Source organism: Ammodytes marinus (assembly GCF_949987685.1).
Source record: "Ammodytes marinus genome assembly, chromosome: 11".
Taxonomy (NCBI): domain Eukaryota; kingdom Metazoa; phylum Chordata; class Actinopteri; order Uranoscopiformes; family Ammodytidae; genus Ammodytes; species Ammodytes marinus.
This window is the reverse complement of record NC_137215.1, coordinates 17,362,368-17,381,981: the sequence shown is the minus strand read 5'-3', so window position 1 is coordinate 17,381,981 and position 19,614 is coordinate 17,362,368. Positions and strand designations below refer to the sequence as shown.

The window sequence follows — 19,614 nt, the reverse complement described above, 5'->3', positions numbered from 1 at the left end:
AGTATATTGGGTGGGGGAGGGGTGGTGGTTTCAGAAAGGGGGATTGTGAGAAAAGGAGAGTGTTATTTTTAAAAATATTTTGGCAGTCTCTAGGCACACCGTGGACCCATGGATATGTTAGAACACATTTAAAAAGTGCATTTAGCATAATATGTGACCTTTAAATGTCACCCCCTTGCCCTTCAAGTACACATTGGCAGTGGATCACTTGGCCTGAATAAATTACAAATGAAGCATTTTAACACATTTAACATTTTGAAGCTTTTGATTGTCTATTATTGGGGAATGGGCGACAATGTTTGGGCGAAGCAGCACCCACTCAATAGCTTTTTTTTGGCCTTCAGAGATGCACATTTAATGGTCTGAATCAGCAGCCGTTATGAAAATGAATCGACCTGTTATTCCAATATTCTTTGGTAATGACTTTTAAAACGGAACTAATAATGAAATTCAGTGTCCAAGTCTTTTGTTAAACTTAGCTTTTGTTCCAAGATAAATTATATGGTATCGATATATGATAAGTATAGGATATATGGATACTTTTTTAATACAAAGCAATGTTCCTCTCACTCTTATCTCAAGATATTACTATTGGACTTCTATCGAGCCTTGCTTCAGATCTCCTTAAACATTTTGATACGTTAAAAAATAATAATAAAAAGTTTTCCTGTGTGACAGCGACTCCAGTAATAGTGAGGATAACTATTTTTAAGTGCAGTAGCTAATTTGACAGGAATCCACAAAGGACCCCAAATAATCTGTTCTCCGTCCTCCTGAAAGGCTTATACTCCATCATTAACAAACTGTTGATATTTAAAACAAGGAATGAGACAGTCCTCAAATAAATTGTGTATTTTTTTTTTACAAAGCTCCACGGCAAAATGTACAAGGATGAATTATGGGATGATATCTTATTGTAAAAATAAGCAGGAAACAAAATAGACTCAAATCTGCCTAACAATCACAAATCAAACCGGTGCACATCTGGTGCCCCTGAGACCACAAACACAGACATGAAAGGAATTGGAAATGTACAATGGAGTCAATGTTTTGATCAATTCTACTGACAAATAACCTTTTGATTGGTTTTGGTGCAAGGCAAATTGACCATTTGATTTGGATTTAATTTCTGTAACATTCCTACATTAACACCTGAAATGTTGCTTTATTTGGTCGTCTTCATATATTTGAATTGCCATGACATGTCCCGCAGGGAGAATCTGTATGCACGGGCTGAATCTTTTCTTGCAGCTTTGTGGCTGTGTTGCTGGTAAACCTTGTGAACATCACACCCTCCCTCAACTTCATTTCATTCACTCCAGCATTACAGCACACACTGATACATACAGATGCATCCTGCATATCAGCTCCCATACGAGGCCCGTCAAACAAATGTTGAGGTTAGGCCTTGAATTCAAGTTCTTGCCCCTTTGCCGACAATGCACCATCCGCAGAAAACACCTCGCCCATGTAATGAGCGCGGGAAAGAAAATAAATCAGCACTACAGAAGCAAGCGAGTTCATGGCTAATGATTGTAAATCCATTCGGAGGGGATAAACACCATCCTAGTCATCTGCCTGCCCGCAGTCTGAAGAAAGTGCCAGCTTTGTCAGACATGGTTAGGCTCAAGCAAATATTAAACATCAAGAGTCTTTTGCTGACAGTCAGCAGCCAGGCTGTGTGCACTGTTATCCAGTTGTCTTATTAAACTGAGTCAATCCTCTCTATGTCAAGCACCATGCCTGGATTTCCTTAGACCTAATTTAATTCCGGCTACATTGTACAGTGTGTGCTGTGGTGCAGGCCGTTTACTGGTTGGTGCTCGGTGACGGTGACAAACTGTTGTCTGAATGGGTCAGAAAAAGCAATAGTGCGTCAGTTCTGTTGGAGATTGGAGGAGCAGCCCGTGTTGCCAATGTCACAGTAGTTGCAAGAGGTTCTCTGCTTTCGGACAGCCATCATTTTTCGCAAACCACTGAGTGAACAGAAGTTTGTGACGAAGAACCAGAGGGCGAGGAAAATATCTCCTGACCACATGTTGCTCGGGTAAATTGCATTGTGCACCGTGAGGCAATATTCCAAGGCAGCATAATACAACTGGGTAAATTGTTGATTTTAAGCTATCCTACTGCCACCATTCATCCATACTCCCGCCAGCAAATACAATTCCCAGACAGCTGGGAAATGTTCTACTCATCACCCCCCAAACCAGGTCCCTGCCAAAACACTGTGCACCGAGACTGTATAGAAGCCATCTGACTTCAGGCCACAGTGAAAACAAAAGAAAAGGAAAAAACAAACTGAGAATGTACCTTTCACACAGCAAAATGAATGATGGCGTGTCAAACGACATGCTAACAGGGAATATTAAAGGTAGAAACCCTTCTTTGTTCTGAGCTTTGAATAATGGCCTGTCAAGGTTAACTCAAAGTCTTCTATGTTGAGAGAAAAAGAAAACACAAATCATGGAAACATGACTGATATGCAACTTTAATAATTCAGGTCAGATACAGTGACTTTCCAAGAATATGTATTATGTGGACCCACAAAAAACCCTCACAGAAAAGACAAACAATTATTTCAACTCATATAAAAGTAAAAAGCAAAAATGACATCAGGCATCTTGAAAGAAAGAGTCCAGTTCCTCCGTCATCTCGGCCAAGGAGGCGTCCGCTGCTGCCACTGGCGCTGCTGCACTGGATCCTCGGGGGGCGGAGTTATCCTGAGGCTTCTGCGCAGAGTCCGCCTCTCTCTTTATGTCCTTGCCCCCGCCCAACACTCTCTGGCTCTCTAAAAAGTACTGGTTGGGGTGGTTTAGCGAGAAACCGGCGTCCTCTGTCTGCAGGAGAGAAAGCACAAGAAGAAATAAGACTCAGTAGCACTCTTGGATTGGTACCAGAATGACTGATGAATTCAAAGTCACGTCGCCTTTTAACATTTGATTATGTAACAACTTCTTCATGTGGGGTTGGTTTGAGCACTTGACTATTGTATTAGCAATAATGAGCCAAATGGGCATATTAGCTAGCTCAAGTCATTGGCTAACTATTCCATCAGAACCACGGCAGGAAGATGGAACTGCCCTTTCAGCCAATACAAATGTCAGAATCACTCATGATGAGTAAAAACCTATGATTCAATTAACAGATGAAGTTTGAGTTCATGTTTTGACCATTTCCATAATTTTTAAACAATAACGTAAACGTGATTGATGTTCTTAAAACCTTTCGTATTGGGGGTAAATGTTTGAAATGGCTATGACAGATTTGTACACAGCTCTATCAGCGTCTTCTATGTGCCTAATTAAAGTGAGAAAGGAGACATTTCACTATTATTTTTTTACATGTTGAACCACGAGAGAGAAGAAAATAATTATCCTTAACAAATTGTGAAGTTATTTGATTTAAATAACGTAGGGATTTTACTAGGAAGACATCATAATGCAACGGCAGGGGGCTGAACGGGCTGTTGATCAAAACTGACTGCTTATCCAGCCGCAGAGACCTCACTCTCCCTAAACGGAGCCTGCACTCATACGCACAAAAACCCTCTGGCAATTCTCTGCTTTGATCAGCTAGCAGCTTCATAGGAATGTGGAATTTGTCTGTTGTGTGAAGCAAATTAAATGACACAACAGCAATTTTCAAAGTCAATAACCAGCGAACTTTCAGTTAAATACAAATAAAAAAGGGCTAAGGTATCGAGTTTTTGCGCTTAGCTTAGAATTACCAATAACCGGCTCTAGCTTAAATGTTTGTGCACAAACATGAGGTTGTATTTATCTTCTAATTTAACTCATGAATGTGAATCAGTTCAGATAACATTGTAACGAGAAAAAAATTAAAAGTTACTAGCTAATTTAATACACCTCCCTCAAGAAACAGGTGTAATGCTGTGCTTAAACATGTTAAAAAGAGTTATTTTATTTTATTAGTGTATTTGACAGTGTATAGTAAATGTGGTTTTACATTTTCGAAACAATTACAGTTAAGAGCGGTTTGGTGTGTAATATAGCTTTAAACTCTGTGCCAAACGGTTTAATGTCAAATGCACACATGGTGAGTTTAAGACAGTTGTTTTTTTCTTCTCCCTCCCTCCCTCCCTCCCTCCCTCCCTCAACCCCCCCCCCGTCGCTGCTTTCCTTTAAATGAGGACCCTGAGTGTGACTGAAAGGGATGATGACTCAAGCTTCCAAACTAAACACAGATACACAAATAAGTATCCACATCTGGATGCCATAATAAGCCTATACAAAATTGAGTGGCAGTGACAGCCAACTAGTGACGGAGTTGATGACAGTCCTGGGTCTTCCAAACCCATGCCTCTGACACAGGTAGCCCCAGTTATTCCCCGCTTCAAATTGAAATCTGGACTTACATTGTGTGTCAGCTCAAAGTACTTCTGGCAGGCCAGCTGATAGTGCATTCCTTTAACCAGCTCCAGGATCTGCCACAAAGAAGAAGGTAAAGGATCAAATAGATGACAACAGGGTAGGTTTTATTCTCTCTCACATTGCTAAACTGTCACACCATGGATACTGACACCATGCATTTACAGTGGATATTGTCAACATGTTGTATTGTTGTTGCAGCCCTATAATACATTTTTTTTTTGGTCAACTACTTACACAACCATTCCTCATAAATCATAATGACGACAGCAGTGAGCAAATCCTTCAAATAGTTGCAGTTGTAATGAAAAACAGATCACATGCTTATTTGGGTTAATTTAAAATATTCATGCCATGAGTCAACTCTTTGTGGAATAACCATTGGCAACGATATCCCCTTTAAGTCTTCTGGTACATCTCAAATTTGGGATTTCAGATTTTTTTTCTAAAGCTCTTCAAAGATAAAAAGTGAGGATGTGAGCAGATATTTTAAAGCCCTCAAATAAGTACTCTCACAGTCTTGTACTAAAACCACTGTAGTGGCAGCATCGCAGCATAGCCATGGTGACAGACCTGCTGAAAAATAAAACGGAGGTCTTCAGCACTAAGAGAGAGAGACACACTCCAGAGGAATCCTGCTTTGGCTCCTTCATTACTCTCCATAGTCCTGAAGGCTGGCCCCAGCGTGATACTGCCATAAGCATGCTCACGGAGCTGCTGTCAGATCCGTGAAATTAGCTGGTCTTCCTGTCTAGCGGATACTACCATTTTTATTATTTTGTTTAATGGAATAATCAGGAACAGTCACACAAAGGAAATAAAGAGAGGGAAAAAAGAGAAGCCATGCTGCCGGTTTTATTTCTATTTTCTGTCATTCTGATGTGATATTAGTACGTTGCTTCCTATTGGTGAGATTTACTCTGAAGATTATCAGGGGATAAGAGAAACAACATTTTAAACATTATAATATTACAGCCTTATCTATCAGGTGAACATGGTTCAGCATGGTTATACCTGCTACGACATCAGCATGTATGCATTGCTACTGTGAGCATGTAAACTTTAGCATTTAGCTCAATGGACTGATGCAAGCACAGCTCCGGGGGAACCGCTAGCAAGGCTGCAGATCATTCGTCTTGTATGATAAAAGTCACTGTCAGCAAAATGTCTCACTGTCTAAATGTTCATTATTCTACGCAAGTCAATCACCGGTGAGAGTCACCTGCCCCGCAGTGGTTAGTGTAATCTGTGCTGCCATTGTATTTCCATACTGTACATAATGTAGATAGAATGTTTATCCTACAGTACCATATATAGAATGTTTATCCTACAGAACCATAGACAGGACATCACCCACCTGACTTATTCCCATGGGAGACACCTTGTAGAACTGAAGCTTCTGCTTCAGCAGCTCTGGGTCGCTGTGACGGAATGGGCATCCTACAAACAAAGGAAAAGGTATTCAAAGAAATGGAGTTGGACATAAATTAACAATTAAGACAGAATATTACTTGTTTCACTTAAATACACATGTAAAAACTATACATGAAAAGATTTTGTAATGGCTATTCTTCACTTATGTGACTATTTTTAAGACCAAGCACTTAAACCAAAAAGCGTATTAATGACAGCTCAGTGGCTGATCATTTGGGTAATAGTTTCCCTCCAACAGCCGTCAACTCACCATGATGGTCGCCTTGGCTGGGTGCATTTGATAAAATCACCTTCATGCAACTGTAGGGGGTGTAATCTGTTCGCTTTCCCTCTTTGCCAAACATGTGGCGTATGCTGTAGGCATACTGTTTGTCAAACTACATAGAGACACAGGGAGAGAGGAAGAGAGGGCATTAGTGAGGATGAGAGTGTGTAAGAGGGACAAGGTTGGGGTGAAAAGAGACATTGTCATACATCATGCCAGTTTTGACTAGGTGTTTTCCTCAGTGAAATATAGAGCTATTAGAGAGAACCTGCTGTAGAGGTGTCGCCACACGTGAGATAGCTGAATTATGGAAAACAGTTACGTGGGGCCATTCTTACCCTCTTGATTGCTCCTGCCCTTTGTCCTGCGGAGCAGTTTGATACAATATGAAGAGTGTATAAATGTAGTAAATCCCAAAACGATGAGCCCACCATTCCTACCTAGAAATAAGGCACCTTAATATTAATTTATAACTGGAAAACAGATTTAAATGTCCATGGGCATGTGGAAGATCCTGTTAAAATGGGCTTGTATAGATCAATGTGGAGGCTGTTGATTTGAGTATTTTTCATTGATATGCATTTTTAATACATCACTACAATTTCGAGAACAACATTGAACATTTTACTCCACTACATTTATTTCAACAGCTAAAGGTACTCAACCAGCTACACCGTTTAAAGGAGTATATTTTAAATGATAGTTCACAGATAATATTTGGGTTTTGGCTTGTTATTGGACAAAATGAGCATCACCTTTGGTTTTAGGGTTCCCATTATGGGCATTTGTCACAATTTGTTCTTACATCTAAAGACTGAACAATCAATCTTTCAAAATCAATCAATGATTTGCTGATAAATTGATGATGAACACAATCCTTAGTCATTTTTTTTGTCAACTACAATGACAATGCTACAACTAACGGGCAGCATTCACAGTCAGGCAAAACTAGCCAATGGTACCAACTGTATCTATGAGCACACTGCGGCAGTTTGAATGCAACAAAAAAAAAACATGGAAGTCCTTGATTTAATATTGGGAATAATCTTTTTATGATCTCCGAAAGAAGGAAAATATCAAAGTCAAGGTCACAAGTGAACTGCATCAATAAAATTCAAAGTGCCAGACTTCTGCAAACCTTCGCACAGTCTTCTGTCCGGTTCGTTCCGAAAAGCAATATAAAAAAACCTTCATCCTGTTTGATAGGGGTTATTCTACACAGTATTCACAGTGAACCTCTTTCCGCCACCATAAAAACATGAATTACAGGGAGCCTGCCTCTAAAAATCTAACAGTAAAACACACAGTTCTCTTCAACAGTGGCAGAAAACAATCACCGTGACTGCACCCATCATAACACATTAATGTTGCAATAAAACCCTTGAACTTGCCAAAGTGACAAGCTGCAGTGGTCATTTAAAAATCCATTAAATCTTCTTTAAGTACAATCAATCAAATATTAATTATGTAAAGCTTCTAAGGATTCCATTTCCTGATTTAAGGCTCCCCCTTCCTACTCCATTAAAACGAACCATGGAACTCCACTGTTCCTAAAGTGTGTTTAATATGCATAATGTGAAATAATGCGAGGACATAAAAATGTCATCTGAAATGGTGATACAAAGTATTAGAAATTATTTGATATAAAACTTTTACTTCCTCCAGGTGAGATTGAAGTGGTCAGAGTTTTCATTTTTGATAAACATGGTGATTAAAAGTGTAACTTCAACAGAAAAACACATAATAAACTAGCCGTCTTTGGATTTAACCATAAATCCTCTTAGCCTAAACCTTAAATTAATCTAATATGTAATAGAATATTAAATTGAACCTTTTTTGGCCTTATTTTTCCCCAAAAATTGTAGATTCAGTAGTTGTACAATGCAGCTTAGAGACCGTTCTCAACTTGTCTCTCTCTCTCTCTTTTTTTGCCCATAGTGAATGCAACTCGACAGATATATTCAATGTTTATTTAAATTGCCAACTGTGTCAGTAAACTTCAGATAGTCCTGGACGGCTGACCTCCAGACGGGAAAGACACAGAAAAGATGCATTAGAAGGAGCAGAATCACGGCTGTTCTATTGCACATCTTGGTGCATGTGGCTACATCACTGTAACATCCCCCCACACTCTAGGACAAATTCACCCTAAACAACCTAGAGCAATAGAGACAGATAAATAGGACACAATCAAAGGGCTTACGCGTGGGTATGTGTATTGTGTGTGTGTGTAAACTTGGCATTGCTTCTTAGGCTCGGTCCATAGTGACTGATGTGCCTGTAGCTCCAATTCCTCCTGTATGTAGTAATACCATTAAAATAATTCCCTTATTATAATTTGCGCTACAGGCCATTTCAGAACATAAAAACAATATGAAGGCGAGGGACTATACAATACTGTGGGTGCATACCAGTCAAGAAGTTTGACATTGAAGAAAGGGAGCATTTCTTCTAAAAGGGTAATTTACACACAATGCACCAGTTGAATATTATCTAGGAAGGACAATTGAGATACATAAGATCCTTGAGAAGCCCTAAGCAAAGCCTAACATAGCATTGTGCATCCCATCATGTAAAATAGCTTTAATACGTCAATAATTGGGGGTTATTTGCGTTCAAATAATTTAGTTTTTATTTGTTTTTCTAATCAGCACACATATACAGCTATTCCAAATTTACAGTATGTATGATGATAAGCTAATATCAGCTGTGGATCCGCCTATTCCTCGCGAGCTTTTCTCAGCTTTAACTTTTTGTGTTCAATCTTTTGTATCATATAACCACATATTGGCTGGTATTCAGTTTATTTCAGGACAACGCGGTTGTATTGTACTCTATGGACTTTCCAAAAAGGGAAAAATAACCAAAAGCTCAGCTCAAACACAGAACATGTATGTCATAAAAAAAAATTATATTTTCCCCCAGTGAGGCACACGCACACCCCAAAAAAATGCAGGATATATTTTCATACTGGTTAGCAAAGAAGAAGCTTGGGGCTACCTTTAAATGTTCTAAAAACTCCAGTAATAAAAAATAACAGTGCACGTCTTCCATGGTTGGAAAAAAATGGAGATAACATCTTAAAAACATACAGTTCAGGCAGCATTCCTACTCCTGGGTGATACAGCACTAAACTGTGGTAGATGCATACTGTATAGAAACTCTTCCAAATAGAAAGGCGAACTTCAGTGGGGGGGGGGGGGGAATGAATAAATCAAGTTGATTTCATCCATTTCCTCTCTCCCTCTAGTCTAATATTACAGTGCCTCTTCCTTAAGGCATCCCTTTCGGCATCGCTGCCTCCCATCTTTTTCCTCTGTGTCTGTCGCATACTAATGAGCAGGCTTTGTGCAGCCTGCCACAAAGTGCAGTCCCCAACTTAACACACATCATTGTGAGCGCTGCATACTGGTCAGCGCCATTGCATTGGGTTGTACACAGCCCGTCGCACTTCCTTCATGAATCCAGTGTACTGTACTAGTTGCCACAAGGCTCTTATACTGAGGGCCAATTAGAGACACTAGGACAGGAGTGACCAAAGGCAGGATGTATGGTTGCTGCTTTATTAGTAGTCTAAAAAAATGTGTCAACAGGCGTCAGTTACAAAGTTGCTTACTATGCTACTGTGCCTTAGTAACGACACAAAAGATGATGGGAAATCTTTAGATGACACGGCATAAATGTCTTTCTTTTTCTCTTAATGAATCTTTCGGGAGTAAGGAAAACCACAACTCAAAAATAACTAAATAATATGACTTCTAACATATTTTGCTGCAGTGCAGAATTTTTTTTTTTGTTAGAACCTTTTTAGTTCTCTAACAATTTACACATACATATTTCACTTGGTTTAAATGCAGGGACTTAGTACAATTAATAGTTAAATCAGCAGGATACCTATTTTAACAGTAATAAAAAGGAAACGAGTGATACGTTGTGATGATGACACACACCCACTTAGATGTCTGTTGTTTCATGTGTTTTCGTTCTCAATCTTTTACACCCAATTTAGCTTTTCAGTGGCTTTTGTGGTTTAAAATCCAATAATGACCAATACAGCACAGCAGTTTTGTGTCTGTTGGATTAATGTTAGACATTAGACTGGCCAAAATCTAAGGATAAATAGTGTTAATATTAAACTCCTGAATGCTTTCGAGTCAGACCATGTTCACTGAGGATTTCTTCGCCACTAAGTGTAATTTTTCCATCCCCGTCTTTGAATAAAGCTGTCTTTTTGAGGAAAAGAGATGTGAAAAAGTATCTGGCTTTAAAATCAGCTAAAAAACATGAAGGTCTCCCTTTGTATCTATTTACATCATAGTCTGTTCATGACCCTTTGATGTGGATTCTCATTACTGGTGAAACTGTAGCTCAGGAAAGGGATATTCCTGCAACATGCCTGGACTCTTGTCTGGCTGATGCAACACATGTCCGTGGACTGGAAAGAGGGCAGACTACCTGGAGTGACATGCCAGCCATGTGATCACCTGCTACAGATCATTAATCAAAGACTACACGGCTGGTGGATCAAGGCCCATGGCACAGCATTCCTGGGCCAGGGTCTCCTTTCAACTCAGCACAATTAAATGATTTCTTGGCACTCACCTTTCACACTGTTAATAATACTGTGTCTTTTCATGAGCACTTTAAAATGCAACACACTCAATCGGCTGTGTGTTGTTATTTATCAGTGGGTAGAGATGGATCGTCAGAATGACAGTATTTAAGCTTTTACTTTGCAAATGAAATTTACCCAAGTTATAAAATAACTAATAATAGATCAAAACCTGGTTGATTAGGACACGCCTCTCAGTGTATCACACTGCGATCAGATCAAGCTACCGTAATTTTCGGACTATAAACCGCGACTTTTTCCCCATTTTTCGACCCTGTTATTACACAGCACAGTATATGTTCTGTAGCTACTAGGGTTGGGCGTTAGTAATTGAGTACTCGAGTACTCCTCGTTTCAAATGAACTCAATTGGTGGATGAGGAAAATCTTTTTTTTTTTTTTTGTGTGTCTGTAGCCTTTAGGCCGGTGGGCCGCGGCCGCCCCTATTTTAAAATGTTATATACGTGTACAAAACGGATAAAATAAAGTTTAACAAAATTAAATATTTTGATGCAAGTGCAATAAACTGAGCGTTGGGTCAAAAAGCAACTGCCACCTCTGGGCCACCGCAGCGCAGCCTGTGTTCTCCACAGCACCGCGGAGCTGAACACGGTCTCTCCTTTCTCCAGAACATTGTCAGGAATATAACTGTCCAATTATTTCAAAGCAGATGATAAAGTTACGTTTATAAAAAGGGGAGATGACACCTGTTACTCTCAGTTAGTAATGAGTAGACTTCAGGACAGGAGAGCATGCAAGGTGCTCTCCGCTTGGAAGGAAAAGTAAAGAAGAAGCAAGGCTTACTTCAGGCACATTTTCTCCGAGCCAACAACAGTTAAGAAGCCTTCAATAGGGAATATGGGGATAAGATTCAAAAACCGACCGGGGTAACGTTAATGAGGAATTAGTCGCGGTAATTATTCACGGACACGGAGTGAGCATTACGCGGTTGGATATACAACTATCTGCTTTGGTGAGTTATTTATATATAAATATATACAATATAATACATATATGTATTTAAATTGTAGGACAATCATTTTATATTATTTGCTGCCCTTCTTATTTTAAATGGTGACTTAGGCTATTTATTTTATTTTTTTTGTTACAACTACAGCCCATGCTTTTTTTCTCTTTTTTTCTCCCCATCGCAGACCTACTCGATCGGTTTAAATTGTGGCCCATCTATTTAATTACTTTCAGTGAGGAAAAAGTGTTTTAAACTTGTGGAAAAAAATCCTTAATATCATATGGCAACTGTGACTGTTTGACAATAAGCATTGAGCGCTTTATTGCGGTGAACCGTTGTTCTGCAGACAGATGCGTTGCGTTCTAAAAATAGAAAAAAGTTTAACGAGGAATCGATTGATCCTCGAGGAATGCAAGCGATCACACGAGTAGCGAAAATACTCGCCCATCCCTAGTAGCTACTATTGCTCTAAATGGTAACACTTGAATACGTTATGCAAATATGCAACTTGTTTGTTGAAATGTTAATAAATGGGAGCTTCCTCAAGCAGCCATCTCTTTCCCGACAATCCCCTCTGTGCACAAACTCTTACATGAGGTAATTAAACATTATAACACCTGCGGCTTATAGTCCAGTGCGATTTATAGTGCAGAAAGTACGGTAGATTGTTTTTGGTAAATATGGTGACAGACTGATGAGAACACATTATGTTTGATTCAATAAATAAATACTACAAAGATATACTATATGTGAAGTAGGGCTGGGTATCGTCAAGGACTTCGCGATACGATACGTATCACGATACACTGGTCACGATACGATATATCACGATATATTGCGTATCTTGATATATCACGATATATTGCGATATTCCATAAACAAGTTGCCTTGTCAAACATAACAGCACAATATAGTGATAATTGTACAGACAAATGAAGTCAAAACTATTTCATTCACAACTTCCTTTACTATTTTTCTTCCTTTTTTTTGGTTTTGGCAAATTATCAAACACTGCTGCAGCTGCCATAACATCAAAATAACAAATCCAATTCACTCTTGTACTAACTGTACAGGACACAATGAAAATTAAAACACATCAGTGTGCTTTTGTGACACAGTGAATCTGAAGTATTCTTATAAACAAAACTGATCTAACTTCAATAGTCAGTATCCTAGAGGCTCAGGCCTGACAGCAGACATGGGTTTGAATCTGACCCGTGGTTATTTCATTCCCTCTCTGCCCCACTTCATATCTGTATCTCTGCACTGTCAATAAAGCCATGAAAAGCAAAAAAAAAAAAAAAAAAAAATCATAAAAAAATTAATAAAAAAAAATCGATATTTTGATATAAAAATCGATACTGATATCGGGAAACTAAGTATCGCGATATATCGATATTTCGATTTTTTGACACAGCCCTAATGTGAAGGGTATCTTTCAACTGAAAATAAAATACATATTACGGATGCACCGAATGTTCGGCAACCGAAATATTCAGCCCAAAATAGCAAAAAGCCAGCTGAGAGATATAATATCTCCAAAGTGTCCTAGGTCTGTCCCAGGGTCTCCTTCCAGTAAAACGTGCCTAGTTTACCCCCAATGGACCAGGAGAAAAACCTCAACTGACTCCACTCATTGTGGAGGAGCAGCGACCGACTGTACTCCGGGGTCCTCCCAAACTCTTTTACCCCTAGGCCACAACACATTGCCACAGCTATCTAAGGACATAATAAAGGAAACAAAAACAAATGCTGTAGCTGTTGATGTCAGAAATGTAGAACACAATCATGTCAAAACTCTCAACTTCAAAAAGCATCAAATTCTGTATTATTCAAACTCTTCCATCATCTGGAGTCTCCTGCCACTACTAGTGACTCTTATTTTTAGCTTTGAATGTCTTTACTGTGTCTCCTTCTTCTACTGAGAGATTTACTAACTGAACCCACAACCTATTAAGCCTTCTTAATCTAGTCACAGCATTGTGTGCAAGTATTGATACCAATATGCTTTCCTTTAATCAGCACACCTTTAATGGGATTCACTTCATCACCAATATAACAGCACTGTCCCTTTAAAGTTTTGGACAAAGGGGGAGAGAGTTTCAGTTCGCTGTCCTCTAGTTAACTAATGTGTCGTTAAAGGAAAAACTGTCAAAGAAAATGTCTGGGTAATGTATCTGGTTGTATAGAATTCTGAAACTAAAAACAGGGCTATTACCAAAAGATAATTGCATTATATAAAATATTTGTAAAGTAGATTAAGACCACTATCTTATTTTGAATAGTTTTTTTTAAATAAAGTGTAGAACTAAATAAAAATATAAAAAATGGTGGCATCAGCCCGTGTCCCTTGTGATATGGATGAACTGTATTATTGCATAAGTTGACTATGATCTTAAGGTGACATTACATCCCATACATCTATCCACTTGCTTTGGGTGAGCAGGGCCACGTCACTATTTTACAGGAAATTGAGTGGTGAAAAGTTACTACATTTATTTCCTAATTTGTTTTTAAATCTGTGATGGAACAGATATGTCACAAAAAAAGTATTAAAATAAAAAATAGTACATACAGTTTAGTGTAGTATTGATCTTTTCAACTTTACCTTGTCTGCATCCACCTTGCCTCTTATGAACTCTGACCTCCAGAACTGCAGGGCTTGCTCCAGAGAGAGGCCGATGCCTTTGAGGAAGAGGCCGTACTGCATGCGACCACCGTGGCGGAGGTGGTGGTTCTCTCGAAGGCTCTGGTGGAGCTGTCTCGTACAGAGAGGGAATGACTTTCCTGAAAGCTGGGGGCAAACAACAATTAATGACCAACATAGAGATATGGACTGTTATATATATATACAGTATCTCACAAAAGTGAGTACACCCCTCACATTTCTTCACATTTTTCTTTATATCTTTCCATGGGACAACACTGAAGAAATGACACTTTGATACAATGTAAAGTAGTCAGTGTACAGCTTGTATAACAGTGTAAATTTACTGTCCCCTCAAAATAACTCGACACACAGCCATTAATGTCTAAACTGCTGGCAACAAAAGTGAGTACACCCCTTAGAAAAAATTTACAAATCGGGCCCAAAGTGTAAATATTTTGTGTGGCCACCATTATTTTCCAGCACTGCCTTAACCCTCTTGGGCATGTAGTTCACTAGAGCTTCACAGGTTGCAACTGGAACCCTCTTCCACCCATTTATGACAGCATCACAGAGCTGGTGGATATTAAAGACCTTGCGCTCCTCCACCTTCTGTTTGAGGATGCCCCAAAGATGCTCAATAGGGTTTAGGTCTGGAGACATGCTTGGCCAGGCCATAACCTTTACCCTCAGCTTTTTTAGCAAGCCACTGGTCGTCTTGGAGGTGTGTTTGGGGTCGTTATCATGTTGCAATACCACCCTGCGGCCCAGTTTACGAAGGTTGAGTGCACGTGGTCAGCGTCGTACACAGAAGTTGGCTTTGGAAAATAGACGTATGAGTGCTGCCAGCATTGCTGAAGGGCTTGAAGGGGTGGGGGGTCAACCTGTCAGTGCTCAGACCATACGCCGCACTCTGCATCATACTGGTCTGCATGGCTGTCATCCCAGAAGGAAGCCTATTCTAAAGATGATGCACAAGAAACCCCACAAAAAGTTTGCTGAAGACAAACAGACTATGGACATGGATTACTGCAACCATGTCCTGTGGTCTGATGAGACCAAAATACATTTATTTGGGTCAGATGGTGTTAAGAGTGTGGAGCGGCTACCAGGTGAGGAGTACAAAGACAAGTGTGTCTTGCCTAGAGTCAAGCATGGTGGTTGGAGTGTCATGGTCTGGGGCTGCATGAGTGCTGCCAGCACTGGGGATCTACAGTTCATTGAATTCTAACATGTACTGTGACATACTGAAGCAGAGCATGATCCCCTCCCTTCATAAACTGGGCCGCAGGGCAGTACTGCAACATGATAACGACCCCAAACACACCTCCGAACGACCACTGGCTTGCTAAAGAAGCTGAGGGTAAAGGTTATGGACTGGCCAAGCATGTCTCCAGTCTTAAACCCTATTGAGCATCTTTGGGGCATCCTCAAACGGGAGATGGAGGAGCGCAAGGACTCTAATATCCACCAGCTCCTTGATGTCGTCATGAATGGGTAGAAGAGGGTTCCAGTTGCAACCTGTGAAGCTCTAGTGAACTACATGCCCAAGAGGGTTAAGGCAGTGATAGAAAATAATGATGGCAAAACAAAATATTGACACTTTGGGCCCAATTTGGAAATTTTTTCTTAGGGGTGTACTCACTTTTGTTGCCAACAGTTTAGACATTAATGGCTGTGTGTCGAGTTATTTTGAGGGGACAGTAAATTTACACTGTTATACAAGCTGTACACTGACTGCTTTACATTGTATCAAAGTGTCATTTATTCAGTGTTGTCGCATGGAAAGATATAATGAAATATTTGAAGAAATGTTAGGGGTGTACTCACTTTTGTGAGATACTGTATATATATATATATATATATATATATATACAGTATATATATATTGTTGTACCCGTTAATATCTACTTTATTCTTGCTCATCTTTTATTCATAGCTTATTTTTCTATGGGGCACTTGTTAAACATAATGTGAACTGATTGTTTACAACCCAAAGTGGCACAAAATAGCTCTGGGCCACCAGCATTACAATACAAACCTCCATTGTCCCCCTTTTATACAAGCCATTCCCAAGTTAAATGGCACGTTAAAATGGACTTTTCTATGAAATAGATGGTCAGTGCAACTTACTGAATCAATTTGTTCCAAGGAGATTTTCCCAACATTCTTCTGGATGCTGTAATCCTGTCCCACATATGCATGACTGAAATAAGAAAATATTTTTTTTTAATTAGTGTTGTGACAAATAAGAATGAATTTATTTTGTAATATTATACAATCAGAAGCAATCTAATATACATTTAAGAACTTAAACCGGACACTATCATAATAAACAGTACATCCTCTTTTACCTCCTGCCAAATAAACCTAAATCTGCTAAACTACTACCAAGATTTTTAAGTCGATGACTTTGGCAACTCCTCGAGTCCCTTGTGTCGGAGCGTTACATTACATTGTGTTCTCTTTACCATACAGATTAGTGGCCTTCCCCCACTAATCTCAACAACCTGCCCACTAATCCTCAGCCAACAATCAGGCAACATGACTTTTCCCATATTCATGTTCCTCCTCTTATCTGTATTAAGATAAACACCCTCACTGTGTTCTGAGCCGCTCCGCTTTTGAAGCTAAAATGAAGCCAATGATGCAAACTTGTGCGCTGTTGCTGCTTAATATTATCTTTGGAAAAGCAAATGAGTTTAGGGTTCATATGAAGGCAACTACAGGACGTGCTACCCCTGCAAGAGAAGCTAGCAGCAGTTCTATTGTTAGCTCATACATGATAACCAAATGTGCATTTTAGGAATTTTTGGTGGGAGGCATATTTTACCCCAGTAGTTGTGTCAGGGATAGAACTTAATTAATAGGTGTACTAAGCGATTCACTTTGTCAAAATCAGTGAATATCTCCCTATGCATCGCTACCTGTCCGTACTGTGTGTGTGCGTGCTGAAAATGTATCTAGAGTTATTAATACACAGCCTAGGCTCTATAAACGGGCATGTTGCTAGCTGTGGACCCCTTTGTTTATATAGCCTAGGCTTTGATTAAACACCAGATTTTTTTGCAGAACACACACACACACACAAAGTACTGACTGGTAGCGGAGCATTAGGAGATATTCACTGATTTTGACTAAAAGTGATTTTGACAAGTGTTTTCCAGAATCGCTGACTACACCTTTAATTAAGCATTCTATCCTGAAAACAACTGCTGGGGGTGAAACTTGCCTCCCACCACGTTACAACAAACAAACACAGGGACACATTCCACTGCATGAGAAATGACAGGCATAACAATGCACATGTTGCAGTGTTCTAATTACTTCAAGACTGAGTAGCTTTAATAATAGGAATAGATGACGCTGCACACATAACCAGGCCCTGCAAACTCACAAAACATCTGGCCACAAGCCTCCAATGCTCTCTAGTGCCTAAGATCCGTCCTGCAAAGATCTCTTTATTCAACTGAGTGCTGGCAAAGTGGCCGCTGGGTCATTAATCCTGCTGCTTACCTGAGGTGGGTGAGGAGGGGTTGGAGACGTTCGTCAGACTGCACTGCTGGCAACGATCGGGCTGTCAGCTGCAGAGGAAATGGACATCACATCAGTAATGGTAAATAGTGTAGGTCGAAGGACTGGAACAGTGTAACACTGCAGGGTGGGGGGGTGGGGGGGGCTAACATTAGGTACTACACAGAACTATAATTCAAATCAGCAGGAATAAACTTCATTTTGTGTTGCTCAGTGTTGGCATTCCTGTTATTTTAAGTAAAAATAAAATTGCAATTTCAAGACTAGCAAGGATCTCATACTACTGAATGTGTGGCAGGAGGGCCACAAAGCTGAATTGGTGTTTGAGGGGCAGCCATTAAAAAGTGATAACGTCAAGGCTGTAAGCTGTAAAACTGGGGTACAATGTTCTGACTTGTTGAGCATCATACATTAAACATGTCAAGTGATTCCTTACAAAATGCGAATCTACTCATGACATTTTGTTTTTTAAAACCTCTCAGTCTGAACACAGAGTGCAGCAAAGTGAGCTACTTGTGCCAGATCTCTGAAAATGTAAGGAGGAAACCTGCAGCTGTGTGCACAGCCCTCAACAAAAAGCTTTACCTAGTCTGATTGCTTTATTACATGACTCCAATCAGCAACGAGCAGACGAGTAACGTTTCAAGGTCCAAGCTTAATAGACTATATTTGTTATTTTCTGTCAAAATGAACATCCAACCAATAAGTGGAGTCATATGGAGAACCGGTTTTTAATTTCATCCCTTTTTTTAAATGACACATTTTCTGCTTTGTCCCCTTGTCGTCCCCAGTGGAGGAGAATAACCATTATAACAGCATAGAAACAGTCACAGTGGCACAGCAACAAGAACAAGAGTTTGGGAGCATTATTCCATTCCAACAGTTAGTGGTCCGGATAATTACCAGGAAATGGGAGAATGGCAGAACTGGACCAAGTTGCTCTTTTTTTTTTTCATTTGCTAATTTGGAAAATATAGTCATGTGTTGTGTTCAGGTTGAAGCAAATCAACTACATGTTGGGCACTATGACAAAATTAGTACAGAGACAAATCACTTTCTGTACACCAAGAACAAGACTGAATTTGGTGTCAAATCATGCTTGGATTCTATAGCCAGGGTCATTTCAGAGTTAAGTCCAGTAAGGATTCCTCACCTAAAATGGACACAAAAAACTGCTCTGTGAAATGAAAAGCACAGCATCTGGAAATCAATCATATTAAAATTTGCCAAAAGGCATTTCAGTTCACAAGTTCCACAGAGCTCCATGGTTCGTGAAGACAGGCATTACCACAGAAAGAACAGACTGAAAGTAGCCACAGAGTTAAATACAAGGAGCACACAACCCAACAAAAATGGACCTTTGTTCAAACTGCCAAATAATTTTCTCTGCACACAGCATTGAGCTGCCAGTTCCACAGAACTAAAAAGCTACTTTGGAAAGGCCCTTCACCTGCAACTCAATGCATTTAGTCATGTAGACCTGCACAGGACAACTTATTGAAGTTAAAACCGAGCATCAGAAGGGGGAAGAAAGTGGGTTTAAGTGACTTTGAACATGGCAATGTTGATGGTGCCAGATGGCTGGTCTGAGTATTTCAGAAACTGCTAACCTACTGGGATTTTAACGCACAACCATCTCTAGGGTTTAAAGAGAATGGCCAGAAAAATAAAAAAATATCCAGTGAGCGGCATTTGTTTGGACGAAAATGCCTTGTTGAGGTCAGAGGAGGATGGGCATACTGGTTCAATTCAAGATGATGGG

The 19,614-nt window shown here is 39.7% G+C and overlaps 1 protein-coding gene across 2 annotated transcripts in view; it reads right to left on the bottom strand.

Annotated features, from left to right (window-relative positions):
* Positions 1 to 2,475: 2,475 nt before the first annotated feature.
* The window catches only part of prim2 (DNA primase subunit 2), a 26,000-nt gene continuing 8,861 nt past the window's right edge, over positions 2,476 to 19,614 (bottom strand). For both annotated transcript variants that reach the window (XM_080037360.1, XM_080037359.1), the window contains exons 8-14: positions 17,835 to 17,902; positions 16,452 to 16,524; positions 14,280 to 14,465; positions 6,076 to 6,202; positions 5,749 to 5,831; positions 4,379 to 4,447; positions 2,476 to 2,840 (exon numbers count right to left, since the gene is read on the bottom strand). In XM_080037360.1, coding sequence (XP_079893486.1) covers positions 2,616 to 2,840; positions 4,379 to 4,447; positions 5,749 to 5,831; positions 6,076 to 6,202; positions 14,280 to 14,465; positions 16,452 to 16,524; positions 17,835 to 17,902 — 831 coding nt within the window. In that variant the 3' untranslated portion in view covers positions 2,476 to 2,615. The remainder of the gene's footprint in view (positions 2,841 to 4,378; positions 4,448 to 5,748; positions 5,832 to 6,075; positions 6,203 to 14,279; positions 14,466 to 16,451; positions 16,525 to 17,834; positions 17,903 to 19,614) is intronic.